The 15,074-nt window shown below is 41.9% G+C and overlaps 1 protein-coding gene across 4 annotated transcripts in view; it reads right to left on the bottom strand.

Moving 5' to 3' along the window:
- Positions 1-6,533, bottom strand: part of NAPB (N-ethylmaleimide-sensitive factor attachment protein, beta) — a 58,046-nt gene extending 51,513 nt beyond the window's left edge. For 2 of the 4 annotated variants that reach the window (XM_012653126.1, XM_012653125.1), the window contains exon 1: positions 6,367-6,464. In XM_012653126.1, the coding sequence (XP_012508580.1) occupies positions 6,367-6,464 (98 nt within the window). Of the gene's footprint in view, positions 1-6,366 lie in introns of all 4 variants that reach the window. The other 2 variants (XM_012653127.1, XM_012653129.1) reach the window with 2 other exon arrangements.
- Between the last annotated feature and the right edge of the window lie 8,541 nt (positions 6,534-15,074).

The following is a 15,074-nucleotide window of genomic DNA, read 5'->3' as shown; positions in this document are numbered from 1 at the left end:
AACTGTAACATCAATACTTCAACCTGATGAAGACTATGCAGAAACAAATTTTAAATTAAAAAAGCTAAATAAAATATGTAAAAACAGAATCTAATAGAGCCCATTAAAAAATATATTATAATCCAGAGAGGTTTATTCCAGGAATGCAAGGACAGTACAATATCAGGCCTCATATTCACTAATTAACATATTAGTAACTCTAAGGAGAAAAATCATGTTTATCTCCACAAATATTGAAAAGGCTTTCCAAGTACAATACTAATCCCTAATAAAAACACCAAATAAAACTGGAATTGACAGATACTTCCTTACCAAGAAAAAAGAAATCTTAATTTAAGAATGCATGATTCATTAATTTCTTAGGTTTTAATTAAGTTATCATTATTTACAATAAGCTCCATTTAAATACAGAAATAGTTAACATTATGAAATTCTACTTCCAGGTTTCCTTACTGTGAACTGTATCAGTCACTGAAAATCTCTGAAGGTGCAAAAGCTTTACTGATTTTATCATCCAACCAAATGAACACACTGTGAAAGTGTAAGAACAGTATATAAAGCCCACTAAAACTACGGTGATTCTGTGTCCTGGTTGCATGGACGCTCTTGGTTTATATCCATTTTCTTGGCATCTTAAAAATATCCCAGTTTGGACAATATATTCATAGCCACTCTATAAGTCACAGAAAACATACAAAAATTCTTTTAAGGTATAAAATAATTATTTTGATTAGCTTAAAAAATTATTCATTATAGAGAACTATAGGTTTAAAATAAGCCATTTTTATATAAAATGTAATATTTAGGGATTGAGATATAATTAAGTGAAATTAGGAGGTAAAGGGTGAAACTCAAGACCATGTAAGGGCCGGGCGCGGTGGCTCACGCCTGTAATCCTAGCTCTCTGGGAGGCCGAGGCGGGCGGATTGTTTGAGCTCAGGAGTTCGAAACCAGCCTGAGCAAGAACGAGACTCCGTCTCTACTAAAAATAGAAAGAAATTAATTGGACAACTAAAAATATATAGAAAAAATTAGCCGGGCATGGTGGCACATGCCTGTAATCCCAGCTACTCGGGAGGCTGAGGCAGGAGGATCGCTTGAGCCCAGGAGTTGGAGGTTGCTGTGAGCTAGGATGATGCCACGGCACTCTAGCCCGGGCAACACAGTGAGAATCTGTCTCAAAAAAAAAAAAAAAAAGACCATGTAAGTTATGATAAATTCCTCATCATTTTTAGCAGCATCAATAGTCACTGTCTAAAATTCAGAGATCAGGAAGTAGAAGTATTCTAAAATTATTTGGAATTATGATAGTAACCATCAGAAGAACTAAAAAGAGATAAAAATGGTTACTTTTAGTTAAAAATAGAGTGAGAGTAAGAAGGAAGACTTCAGGAGAATTTTACTTTTCAACTGAAACTCCTCTATACTCCTTATACTTTTCTACCGTGTGTAGCTACTATGTTTATAATACACAAATATTTAAATAAAACCTAGAAGAAAGTGACTTGAACTCTCCTTCACTTGGTATGTCTCTGCTCTTGAAAACCAGATAAGAATAAAACAAAAATCAGCATTTGTATTAGCATAGTAATACATCAGCATTGATATATTTAGGCTTTCCACCAATATTCACCAAGTGACTCCTGCGTGCCACAAGCTGGGTGAAGTGTTGGGCAGTGGCAACAAAACAGGACAGACCCAAAGAGCCACATAACACCACTGGGTCCTCCTTACCTCTTCTAAACAACTCTGCACAAGGCTCACAAGAATGAGAGAATATATGGTGAACACTGCAAAAATGCAAACAGAAAAAGGCCAATCAGGTAATAGTTTACCATTGATACCAAACTGTAACTTGACCTAAAATTAGAAAACTAAATGACTATGCTCAGCAATCCTATAACTCTGCGCAACTGAATAAGCATTCTGATAATTCAGATATCTCATTCAATCCTTCTAACACTGAAAAGTAGATTCAGTCCCTCTGCTCATTTGAAACCTTAAAAAAAAAAAAAAGAGGTTCTGAGTGTGATTGACTTCGCTATGGTCACCAAATGAGAGAAGTAGAGCCTCTACTTGGTCCTCGCATATATAATAATATATATTATTTCTTATATATTATATAATATATAAAATAATTAATACATAGATTATTCTATTTATTATTCTAAGAAATACACATATAGATATCTATTTCTTACACTATACCAACTGTCTCTGTAAGTAAATCTGAGCCTAATAATTTTTTTTCAAGTTCAATCTGCATTCGAATATCAACTGTAACTGAGGAAAACCTAAATGCTTTATACATGCTATCACATATTTCAGCAAAACTTAAACATAATCTTTGTTGAAATTAAGCTAAGTGAAGAATACTGATAATTAACAGCCTACAATGCTTAAGAAATATTCCCAATTTTCACAAATAGCTAATAAATTATATGTTCATGATTATTTCAAGATAACCCAATAGGGCCTTTCATTAAAAGGTCAATGTAAACATTGACACTGCCAGATTTATAAGCTCTTTTATAAGCTCTGAAACTAAGGAACATTGAAATGCAAGGGAAGATAGCATTAACCATCAAGAACATCTTCCCATTGTCACTCTTAAAACACTACTTTCTTAGATGTGCATCATGTAGGTTATCCCTCAATCTGTGGTCTCCTAGCAACAAAATGGAGAGGACAGTAAGAGGCTTTTGCAATTCAAAACTATCTTACTGCCAGACTCAGGCCAGTTTTAGATCATACCAGCAGTTCATTAACATTATAAATTAGAATTTGAAATTAACCACAAAATTCAATAGTTCATCTCTGACAATGAACTAAATGACAGTACAACTCTTTTGGTAGTAGTTTTATTGTAGGTACCATATCATACCCATCAGAAGAAGTAAGGTTCAATTTAATTCCACAAACTACAAAAACACCTTACTGTTTAACCAGTAGTTAAATAGAAAAACAACACCAGTGACAGCGGTTTCCTGCAATGTTTGCATCCCCTGTCAGCTCTCTACTTGGGGAGGGCGTCTGCGGGAGGCACTGCATGGAAGCAACATTGACACCTTGCCTACCAAGCAGACAAGGCATGGGACTTGAGTTTACACACACAAGAAATGCTTGACATTTTGTCATGAATATACATACATATTTTCATGTAATTTCATGAAAGCAACAAAAAAGCAAGAGCTATAGAGTAGTACTGAGAATACGGTATTGCCACAAAACCAGTGTGGATGGTGGATAAACACTGAGAGGAAGAGGCTTTACTCAGCAGTTAGGACATTGAGAATGTCTGTGATATGAAATATCTGCAATATGCCAAGCACCTTTTAATGGCTGCCACATCCTCAGAACCACCTGTCCCCTTTAAAGCACTAGCAGGTCAGCTCTTAAATACGTGAGTTCTGTATGTGTGTTTTGTTAATTTTGTGAGGAGTCTGACATAGAAATAGACTACGCCATGTTTTCAACAAAAGATTACACGTGGACCATTAGAAATGAAAATGAGGAAATTCTACAGCTGGGGGTGGGGAAGTAACACGTATTCCAGTCTAGAAAGGTAACGATAAGTACAAGTGATGCCACATGTAAGGTAGGAATGTAAGCATCTAAAATATAAAAATGATATAAAAACTTAGTCTTCCCATTGTTTACTCACAGAGAAACTAGGTCTAATTTTTAGCTTCAAATAATTACATAACATTATTAAAACTCACAGATCTCTAAGTATTCATCTTCCCCTAAGCTTTCCTGGAGCCAAATATTACTAGAAATAATACAGTCTGGCTAAAGGCTCTTTCAGATATTTTATTTTATTAAAAGACCAATGACCCAGTCCAAAAGGTCTTTGGCTCTGAAATCCTGGAAAAGTCACTTAATCTGTCTGGCCACTGCTTCCTTGATAAATAGAGTTGACAATTTTGATGAATATGCTAATTAATATTTCATAATCACCATCTCCAACATCCATGCTTCTAAATGTTTTACAAACATAAACTCACTGAGATCTCATAAATTATGAGATGTACTATTATTATCCTCATTTTATACCACAGGAAACTGAGGCACAGAGAGCTTAAGTAACTTGCTCTAGGTCCCAAAGCTAGGATAATACACTGACCTATTGTATCCATGTTAGACCTAGGATGCAATGACTTCTGTGCAAAGTGAGTGTAAATGGTCAAGATGAGAGTCTTCCTATATGTCCCGTCAATGACACAGGGTAGTAGCAATCAAAAGGGAGACGTTTCTTTAAAAACAAAAAGGCTTTTCAAAATCCTTTTAGGTTTACCGGCTGAAGGTTTGGCCTAGTTTCCTAAAAGCAACAATGAAACACTTCACGAAAAGGAGTGTTCCCCTGAGACAAGCATCAAGCCTGTCATGCTTTTTCCTCTGCGAGTTACAGACTCTCTCCTGGGGAAGCACTTTCTGACTTGAAATACATTGTGACATTAAGATCACCTCCTGGCATGAGGTGTTATGACATTAAATTGTATCTGAATGAATTTTAAACGTTTTGTGAATCAGAGAAAGTAGTCTGATGCCAGCATGGAGTATTAGGCGTCACTCCTTATGTATTCTCCTAAGTTTTAAGTGGAAACAAAAATTATAATTCATAGCTGTACCTTCAAGCTACACATCACATGAGAAATTTAGAAACCAGCTGTGACAAATGCCCTCTGACAGGTTCTGGAGGACAGGGACCCTTATCTTTATGTATCTTTGCAGTCCACGTTTCTGTGCACTGCATGAAACTTGCCCTTAAGCATTTCCTAAAGACGTATCAATAACGGTAAAGTATTAAAATTTATAGCCAAAAGAATGAAGTTGGCAAAACAAGCCAAGAGCCCATTACGTGTGTTTTCTAAACTAAGAGAAAAAAAACGTTTCCAATAAAAGAATGGTTAAATAAGTATCACTAGTCAGTCTCAGGAATAAAAATCTGCTCTCGATGACAGCGAAGAATCTTTCATTTTCAAAAGGAAAAAGCGAAACCAGCACACATGAAATTCTGCCTCTCTCATCATAAACAGCTGAATCATTCACATATTTAACAGCCCAGAATTCTTCCACAAGCTGTCACTGTAGGCTCTGGTTTCTGAGAGTCCGAATTCAAAACCCTCCCTGGGAGATCATGGAAGAACCACAGGAATTAACGGATTCCCGACAGACGCAGACTTAAACAGGAGCTGCGTTACCTTTAATCAGACCGGAGGCCCTGTCTACACGTTAATCTCTGGCGAAGGAAAAATACTACTGCGCTGAGAAAATGTATTTGTTTATCCAAAGAGTATTTACTAAATGTCTACTACGTGCAAGAGCCCTGGCGCGAGGCCAATGGGCACATGACCCCTCGCCCCCGCGAGGCCCCCAGCCCGAGGGGCGCCCCCAGAAGCCTGTGCCAGGCGCGGGGGCGGGGTCCCCCGCACGCGCCCCGCCGGCGCCACCCTGGCGCGCCTCACCCCCACAGGGGTCTTCCCAGCGATGCGGGCTCAAATGTGGCGAAAGGAACAAATTCAACTCGCCCGGGCGGCGGGGGCCCTAAGCAAACCCTAGACTGCCGCGCCCGCGGGCGGGGCTCGGGGCGCCGCTGACCGGCGAGGCTGTGGGACCCCCGCACCAACGAGGGGCCAGCGCCAGGCCCGACGGGCTGGGGGCCCTAGGGGTCTCTGAAGGGCGCGAGGGGCTGAGAGACCCTGAGAGGCTGTGGAGATCCCAGGGGGGCGTGCTGGGGGCTCTAGAGAGCGCGCGAGGGACGCTGGGGCGTTCCGGGGAATCCAGGGGGCGCTGGGGGCCCTAGGGAATCTCTGGAAGTCCCGTGGGGGCTGAGGGATCCTGGGAGGTTGTGGGGTTTTCAGGGAGAGCTGGGGGATCTGAGGGGGAGTCCCTGGAGGGCGGGTGGGGGCTGAGGAACCCTGGTAGATTGTGGAGCTTCCAGCGGGGCGCTGGGGGCTCTGGAGGTCGGGTGGGGACTGAGCGACCCTGGGAGGTTGTGGGGTTTCCGGGGCCCTGGAGCCCGGGGGAGTCTCTGGAGTGCCGGTGGGGGCTGAGGGACCTTGGAGGATGTGGGGTTTCCGGGGGGCGCTGAGGAACCTTGGGAGGATATGGTGTTTCCAGAGGGGCGCTGGGGGTCCTGGAGGGGGCGTCTCTGGAGGGCAGGTGGGAACTGAGGGACCCTGGGAAGTTGGGAGGTTTCCAGGGGGGATCTGGGGGGTTGGTCTCTGGAGGGCAGGTGGGGGCTGAGGGCCCCTATGTGTGTTCTGCGGGATGCAGGGGATCCGTGGGAGACTGGGGGTACAGCTGGCGGGGAAGGGGGCCGGGTACGGAGACCCACTAGGACACGCATGGTCTGGCTCTCACCCAAACAGCCCTCGGAGGAAGGAGTGGGAGGCCTTGACTCGCTTCTCGGCCTCCGCCATCAGCTGCACCGCCTCACGCTCCTTCCCGGCGTTGTCCATGTTGTCCGCCGCGGCCGCCGCAGCTCCTCAGCCGGCTAGCTGCGCGCCCCGGGCGCCCCCGCCCTCCCTGCTCGGCCGCGGTGCGCAGGCGCGGCGCGCGGCCCGTCGGGACCTGTAGTACGGGCGCGCCCGGCGGCTGGAGGCCCGAGCGTGCACCGCGGTTCCCGGAAGGCCTCGGAGCTCCCGGCCGCCGGCTTCCCGGGCTTCGGCGCACCGAGCGGGACCTCTGGGAGGGCCCTGGGCAGAGGTGCGCTTTAATCTTTCAAGTATGCGGAAATGGAAGATGACCCGTGGCTTCCAGTAAAGATCACCTAAAATACGAAGCATCCGGAATCCCTGCTCGATACGACTGACGTGGCCATGGGATGGATGAAGGAACAGCGGTAACGTTGGATGAAACGCTCAACCACATGCAAGTTCTGCAAAAGGGAATCTAATGCAGCCGCCGGAATCAATGGCATCACATGGTTGATACCACCCACTAAAAAAGGAGCAACAGCTGGCAAAGGAGCCATTTTTTTAATCTCCAAAAGCAAGACGTTTAAGAGTGTATCATCTTCCCCAATATAAATTCAGTTATTTTTAAACCTCCCTAAACTGCAACTTTCTGTTGATCCTCTTTTCCTTGGTTATAAATGAGTAGCGTATATGTAATATATGCATAATCCATGCTCTTTATTGACTGAATTATGTTCAGTGGATGTGAGCCATTGAGCACGCTTATCCTTTACATAATGCTGGCCATAGCGGGTGGATCTTCTGGGGCAAAATTCCTGCCTGCCAGGAAGACATCCAGTCTCCTAGGAGAATTATCCATAGATAGACAGAATCCTGTGCCAGCAACTTCCAGGCCTGTTCCAGAGAGAGTTATTTTTGAATAGAGTGTCTAGACCATTTTGGCTTGGCAGTGCTAACATAAAAACCATTGCCAAATGAGAATTTAGGAGGATCTCAAACTATTGATAAATGCACTATGGACACTGGCATGCAAAATTATCTAAGAAAATGAAGGCTGTCTTTACGGAGCAAAGTAAGAGGGATCAAACTCCTGGAAATAAGGGTTACTAAAGCATAAGTCACAGAGTTCATACATTGCAGGACACTGTAGAGATAGAGGGAAATCTCAGCTCTTCTTGCAGAGTTTATTTACGATACTACTGCTAACTTAAAAAACATGAGATCTATATATTTGGAGAGGAGATTTTATTTCTTCTAACAATTTACAGCAGGCAAGGTGGCCATTCTGACAGGCTGGGAAGTCTAGCCTCCAGCAGAGCCCAGAAGCAGGCACTTCTAGGAAGGGAGGGGAAGACAGGAGTTTAAACTGAAAGGTTTGGCCAAGTGCACATATTCAATAGGTTACAGGAGGAGCTATGAATATTCATGAAGGTGGTCCTAACATATGCATATAGAATAAACATGCATCCCATGTTCACCTAGGGGTGGAGACTTAACATTTAAATGTGTTATAATGTTATAAGGTCCTATATGTCAAAAGGTCTTTTCAGGACACAAAGGCACTCAAGTATGTATCCTTTGTAAACCGACCAGAACCAGTCCATGGTCTGTGGTCTTCTTACTGAAATCCGTCTCTTATCCAACCAAAACTGTAGTTATGGCTTATGGAACAGGGGGTGGGGTCAGCATCTGGCAGTGGATAAGCTGGAATCATTTTAATATATCTTGAGGCATGTTTAGCTGTTAGAGGAAATGAAAAACCTTGTGGCAGTTAGAACCTACTTTATTCTTTAAGCGTAGGGATGTGTGATTTAACCTTTGCCCGACATACCTTGGGTCCTGTTTATAATTTGGTATCTTACTGTCACAAAGTCCATTCTGTCAGTCTTATGATTGCTATTTTAATGTTAATGCTGGTCAGTTGTGTCTAAATTGCAAAAATGAGGGAATTATAATTGGGCGTGTCCAACATCCTATCCTGTCATGCCTGGGAGCTCAGTTTTAAGATATTTCGGGGGTCCCCTTGGCCAAGAAGGGGTCCGTTCAGTAGGTTGAATGGCTTAGAATTTTATTTTCAGTTTACACTACATGCATTATTTTAACTTTGAAAAGCTGATTTGTTTATTTTGGGGGGAAGAAGGAGACAGGAAATTCGAGGTGACAGTAAATGCAGCAGAGGAGAGAGAAAAACTGCAAAGACATAAGCATTTGAAAAGTAGAGCAGTCTATGGGGATTTAATGGAGAGGGACCAACTCAAAAGCTTCTAAGTTCATTAGTGTGTTGATTAAAGCAGTTCTCAAACCTGGCTCAATGCAGAAGCTCTAAGGGATGTTCAGGAAATACTGATTCCTATGCCACTAGCTTTTGGTATTTAGACCCCAACTCCAGGAGTTGGGGTTTAGAAAGTGTACATTCTTGAAAGAACGCTTTACCCCTATTTTAAAGCACAGAGTTCTAGATTCTCAAATCTGTAATTAGCTGAAAAGGAACTGGAATGGACTGCCTCCTCTATACTGGAACTTTCAACTAAGAGTGGCAGGGATATATCTTGATACTTTTGGTAGTTTCTGGTGATTTCTCTCATTCTCTTCTTCCTCACAGTCCTGCTCTTCCCCCAGTCAACACCAAAGTGGGAGAAAACTTCAAACCTTAATTTCTGGAGCTAATGTTTCTTCTCCCAGAGGCTAGGGGAGGGGTGGGGGCAGGGTAGAGAGACCAACCTCCCAGAATAAGGTCTGAGAAGAGGGACAGATGAGGAATCCCTGAAGCAAGAGGGAAAAGAAAAGGAGAATCATCCCTGGTGCGGACCAGAGAAGGGGTGGAAGGACCTCGAGTAGGAGCTGTCCTGGAAAAGAGCCAAAGAACCCATTGCCTACAGCCGTGCTGTCTAGGATAGGGCCATTTGCCACCTGTGGCCATTTAAATTTAAATTAAACAATATTAAATAAAATGTAAAATTCCATTTGTCAGCCACAGTAGCCAATTTTCTTTCTTTCTTTCTTTCTTTCTTTCTCTTTTTCTTCCTTTCTTCCTTCCTTCCTTCCTCTTTCTTTCTTTCTTTCTCTCTCTCTTTCTTTCCTTCCTTCCTCCCTCCCTCCTTCTCTTCCTTCCTTTCTTTCTTTCTTTTTCTTTCTTTTTAAAAATCACTTCTCACCCGAAAAAGTAGCCACATTTCAAGCACTCAACAGCCACATGTAGCTAGTGGCCACTAAAAGAGTTAAAAATATCACCTGGCATATTGACTATTTAAGTTAGACACTTGAAAAACAGTAAGTCAAGAAGATCCCTTTGACCTTCCTTTTTTTTTTTTTAAACGTACAGCGTACACACTAGATGCTTTGACCTTCTTGTTGCTTAAAAGCAAGAGATGAAATTCCTATGAGAAAAATGTCCTCCCTATACTGGAAAAAAAGCAATATTTTGACTATGGAAAACCAAAGTGCCAAAATATTTAAAGGGATTTATTCTGAGCCAATATAAGTTACTGCAGCCTGAGGAAACACAGTTTCAGGGGGTCCTGAGAAAGTGCACCAAGGTGGTCAGGTTATGGTTTGGTTTTATACATTTCAGGGAGATGGGAAATGCAGGTAAAATCATAAATCAATACATAGGAGGTATACATTGGTTTGGCCCAAAAAGGTGGGACATCTCAAAGTGGGGGCTCACAATTTATAGGTGGGTTTAGGGATTCTTTAGTTGGCAATTGGTTGAAAGAGTTAAGCTTTGTTTAAAAACTTGAGGTCAGTAGAAAGGAATGCTTAAGTTAAGGGGGTCTGTTATCATTCAAGTAATGCCATGCCAGAGTCAGATTGGAAAGCAAGCTACAATATAGTGGGTGAGAAGATCTATTTAACAAGATCTTGTATGGCTTGTAAGGCAGGACTTTCCTCAGGTTCCTTAGAAAGGAATTTGAGCAAGGAAAAAAAGTCAAGAGTTCAGTCCTCAATTCTTATCATCAAAGAAAGGAAGTTAAGGCCAATAGAATTCTGTACAAACAAACCCTGTTAATCTAACCCTTATCTTCCTAGACACTTCTATACCCAATTAACTACCATAGCCCAAGCCTCTTTGCCTTATCACATTTTCACAGTTTCTTATTCTTTGTTCAATTCAATATATAAGTAGTAGACTCTAATTGCTCCTTTGGGCTTTTCTTTCATTGTGAGGGCTCCCAAGCCATGTCGAACTAATATTAAATGCATATGTATTGTTTTCTCCTGTTAATCTGTCTTATGTCAATTTAAATCTTGGACTCAGACAGGACCCAATGAGGATGGAGGTGGAGTCTTGCCTCCCTACACTACCATGTCGGACTGCACAGATAGAGAACATTTTTATTATTGCACAGTCCCAGTGGATGGCACTGGCCTGAGCGCATCTTGCCTTTCAGCAGCTCTGGACGTGTGTAAGAACAAAGGAAAAAGGCTTCAGGCAATTTTTGAGAAGATGGAGCAGGAAAGGAGGAGCCTGTACCCTGAACAAGGCAGAACCAACAGAACCTGCTGGCCTCTCCCTGTGAGCAGATGGACACGACACTCAGACTTCCACACACAGGAAACTGGACTGGAGTGTCTAGTGTCCATCCACTTCCCCCAAGAAATGGCCCACCAAGGCAGGATTGAAGCCATTTGAGAACACCAGCTCCAAGACAGACAGGGTCAGAAAAGGACTCATATGGAGAAAAGGTGAGGTTATCTGTACGTGTTCATAGAAGGGGAGAGTGCACCAGGCAAAGATCTATATCGAAAGTTATGGGACATCTCTTCTGCTTCACTGAAGCAAATTGAGAAGCCTTGTGCACATTGAAGGGAAGGGGAATTAGATGCCATCTCTTGATGGGGAGGGTCTGCAAGGATTTGCAGACATTTTAAAACCACCCCATTTAGGTTAGGTAGTCAGTCCTCACCTTGGTGCGCTCTGGTTGCATTGACAAAGTTACAAAGCTGGAGTCCCCTGGCCGAGAAGCAGCCCTCACCTCACATGGCCCTGCTGCCCTGAGGGGCCCTGCCCACGTCTTCAGCTGCCTCCCCCAATGACAGCTCAGCCTTGGTCCTACCTGCAATGGTACAAGTGGCTCTGAGTGAGAGCTGAGTGTGCCCTGCTTCAGTAGGCAGGGAAGAAAAGGCTCCATGCCAACAGGTTCTTCATCCCAAATCATTCAAGGGATGCATTAACGAAAATAAATGTCCTCCATCTCTGTGGATGAGGTTGTGCAACTTTAAGGGCAGAATTAAATTGTTCTATTTACAGTAGTTCTTTTCATTTTCCTCATGCACTTGGAAAATCCAAGAGCATTTGAATGACAAATTTCAGAGGGATAATTAGATAAGTATCTTTTATTAATTTTAAATAAGTTTTTGAAACATTAGTTTATATGTGTGTGTGTTTGTGTGTGTGGAGGGAGTGACATTTCACATTGTGTCAAAATTGTTACAAATTTTCTCAAACGTAGCTTCGTTAATCTTCTTTAACATTTTCTTAAAAAATTACTCTATAAAATTTAGACCAAAAAATTAGAAAAGGTAAATATATACAAATATCTGTTAAGGGAAACAAAAAATGGTAAATTAAGTTAATATAGATGCTTGTGAGAAAATACATATTATTGTCATTATTTAATGTTATTTTCTTCATTAGTTGATGTGAAAGTCTACAAACAAGATTTGAAATTAACTTGATACTTTCAAATATGGCACATGGGCATAAAACAAAGATGATAATTTTCATTTATATGAAGTATTCTGAGACATTTCTCTTCTATGCTTAGTGAAATTCTTCTTTGAGTTACTGTTCTGAGCTGTAGATACAATTACTTAAAGGGAAAAATGGTTAATTTTCCACAGACCCTTTGAATTCTTTTTATACTATTATTTAATGTTAAGAGAAATTTTAGGAAAAAAGATATTCACTCATAATTCTACCTATCCAATGAGACTGTTTTCATGTTTTTTATATATTTACATATGTGTATGTATATGTTCCTATCTAATCTTTATCCATCTAACTTACCAATATGTAATATTATTAGGATGTATGTTTATAGTTTGTATTCTTTGTTTATGAAACATATTTTCTGTGTTGCTATAAGTCTTTATAATTGATTGTTAATGGCCAATAATTGAATGAATCACATTTTACATAACCTTTTCCCACTGTGGCATATGGTTGCTTCAAATTTGGCTCGTCTGGAGATATTCAGGTCTGCCCTGAGAAGTGAGAGAGTTTTTCCATAACCAGACCACATGGCCCAGGCCTGCTTAGGAGATGGTGCCAGTGTCTCCTCCTCATCGGTCGGGAGAAACTTAGTCTTCACAAACTACTCTGCATGGCAGTAACTGGCTTTGAAAATCCAGTCAGTCCTTGTTATTCATGGATTCCACATTTGCAAATTTGCCACTTGCTAAATTTACTTGTAATCCTAAAATCAATATTTGTGGTGCTTTCATGGTCATTCATGGACACTCCCGGAGTGGCAAAAAATGTGAGTGGTCTGACACATATGTTCCCCGCTGCAGTCAATACGGTGACACTCTGCCTTCTTGGTCCGGCTCTCACACTGTTAAATGTCCTTTTTTCAGCCGGGTTAGTGCCACGTTTTTGTATTTTTGTGCTCTTTTTGTTGGTGAGCTTGCTTTTTAAAATGGCCACCAAGCATAGTGCTGAAGTGCTGTCTGGTGTCCCTAAGCACAGAAGGCTGCCACATGCCTGATGGAGCAAATGTGTGTTAGATAAACTTCATTCAGACATGCCTTACAGTGCTGTGAGCCACAGGTTTGAGGTTAACGAAGCAACAATATATATTGAAGAAGGTACCTTTAAATAGAAACACATGTAAAATGAGGTTATGTCTTGATCAATTGACAAAAATGTTGTAACCAGAGACTCGCAGGAACCATACCTTGTGTTTTTCTGGGCACAGTGGTTCAGCATTCATTAATTCTGTGTTTGCAGATACTTTATAGAAGATAACTACTGCGAATATGAGAATCCGCTGCACATTGGGAAGGTTATTTGGATAAGGAAAATGAAATAAAGCCAGATCATAGAATCTCCCTTTCCCAATCCCTAAAAGAAATGTACAAAAAGTAGCAACTCTTGCAGAGAATTAAGACAGAGGGTAACATTTTTGTGCTGGGTAATTTCTGTTTGCCTCTCAGTCCCACTCACTGCCTTTCTTAGATGGTTAATTTTATGTGTCAACTTGTCTGGGCCATGGGATGCCCAGATATCTAGCTAGACATTATTTTTGGGTGGATCTGTGAGGGTGTTTCTGGCAAAGGTTAGCATTTGAATCAGTGGACTGAGTAAAGCAGATGGCTCTTCCTAATGTGGGTGGGCAGCATCCAGTCCAATCCGCTGAGGCCCTCAATGGAACAGAAAGGTGAAAGATGGTTGAATTCACTCTGCCTGGCTCTCAGAACTGACATCAATCTTCCCTTTCCTTCAGCACTACTGGTAATTAGGCCTTCAGACTCAGAGCAGAAATCTACTCCTCTTAGGACTTCCAACTACACCACTGGATTTCCTGGGTGTCCAGCTTGCAGATGGCAGATTGTGAACTTCTCAGCCTCCATAATTGTGTGAGCCAATCTCTTATAATAAATCTCTTCATACATATATATATATGAATACATATATATGAATGTGTGTGTATATATGTTTCCTGTATGTTCTGTTTCTCTGGAGAAGCCTGACAAATACACCTTCTTCATGCTGCTCTCTGCCCCAGGACGCTGGCCAGTATAGACTCCATCAGTGGGGCTCCTGTACCCTATAACTTCTGATTGTGTTTGGCCAAGAAGATGCCCAGGCATGAGGTGGAGGATGGAAGGTGAGTGAGAGCTCACTCCCCTGTTCCCTCCACAAGGGTGTCAGCTGATGGTCCCTGACTCCTTCTAGATTGTTCTTCTCATCCTTTGGGCTGAGGACAGCTAGCATGGCTGCTGAGAGCTGCAGACGATTGCCATGTGCCCTGTGGTTCCCACGCACCTGCACCATCATGCTTAACCCTATAAATAAGCCATTGTGAACTCTCCTGTTTTGAATGTGGCTGTGTCGACTGCGGAGCCCCTGACTGACATGCTCCGCAATTCATGTGTGAGGCCAGTATAACCTTGAGACACAACCCAGAAAAGAACAATATGAGAAAGAACAATCATAGGTCAGTTTCACTCTCGAACATAGATACAAAAATTCTGAACAAAACATTAACAAACATACCATGCACAAAAATGTAAATGGATTATGGACATACATGAGAAATGCTAAACATAAAAACTTTCAGAAGAAAATACAGGAAAGTAGCTTTATGACCTTGATTTCCTAAATGAGACATCAAAAATGCAAGGCAGAAGAGAGAAAATCAATACGCTCTCTCCATTAAGGTTAAGATTTTTTTCACCAACATACCATAAATAAAATGAAAAGACAAGCCACAACCAGAAAAAGATGTTGCGACACATATACTCAAAAAAGACTTTATTAAGGGTAAAGAAATCCTACAAATCAATGGAAGACAAACAACCAGATAGAGAAATGGGCAAAAGACTTGAAGACTTAAAGATTTCAGCAAACCTTTGACCCTCTTCAGCTTTTAGTTGCTCATTGCTTCAGGGGGACAGCCATCTGCTCACAGAAAAACAGGAAGATAG

Source organism: Propithecus coquereli, unplaced genomic scaffold (assembly GCF_000956105.1).
Source record: "Propithecus coquereli isolate 6110/MARCELLA unplaced genomic scaffold, Pcoq_1.0 Scaffold411, whole genome shotgun sequence".
Taxonomy (NCBI): domain Eukaryota; kingdom Metazoa; phylum Chordata; class Mammalia; order Primates; family Indriidae; genus Propithecus; species Propithecus coquereli.
The sequence above is the reverse complement of the archived record's forward strand: the minus strand, read 5'-3'. Positions and strand labels throughout refer to the sequence as shown.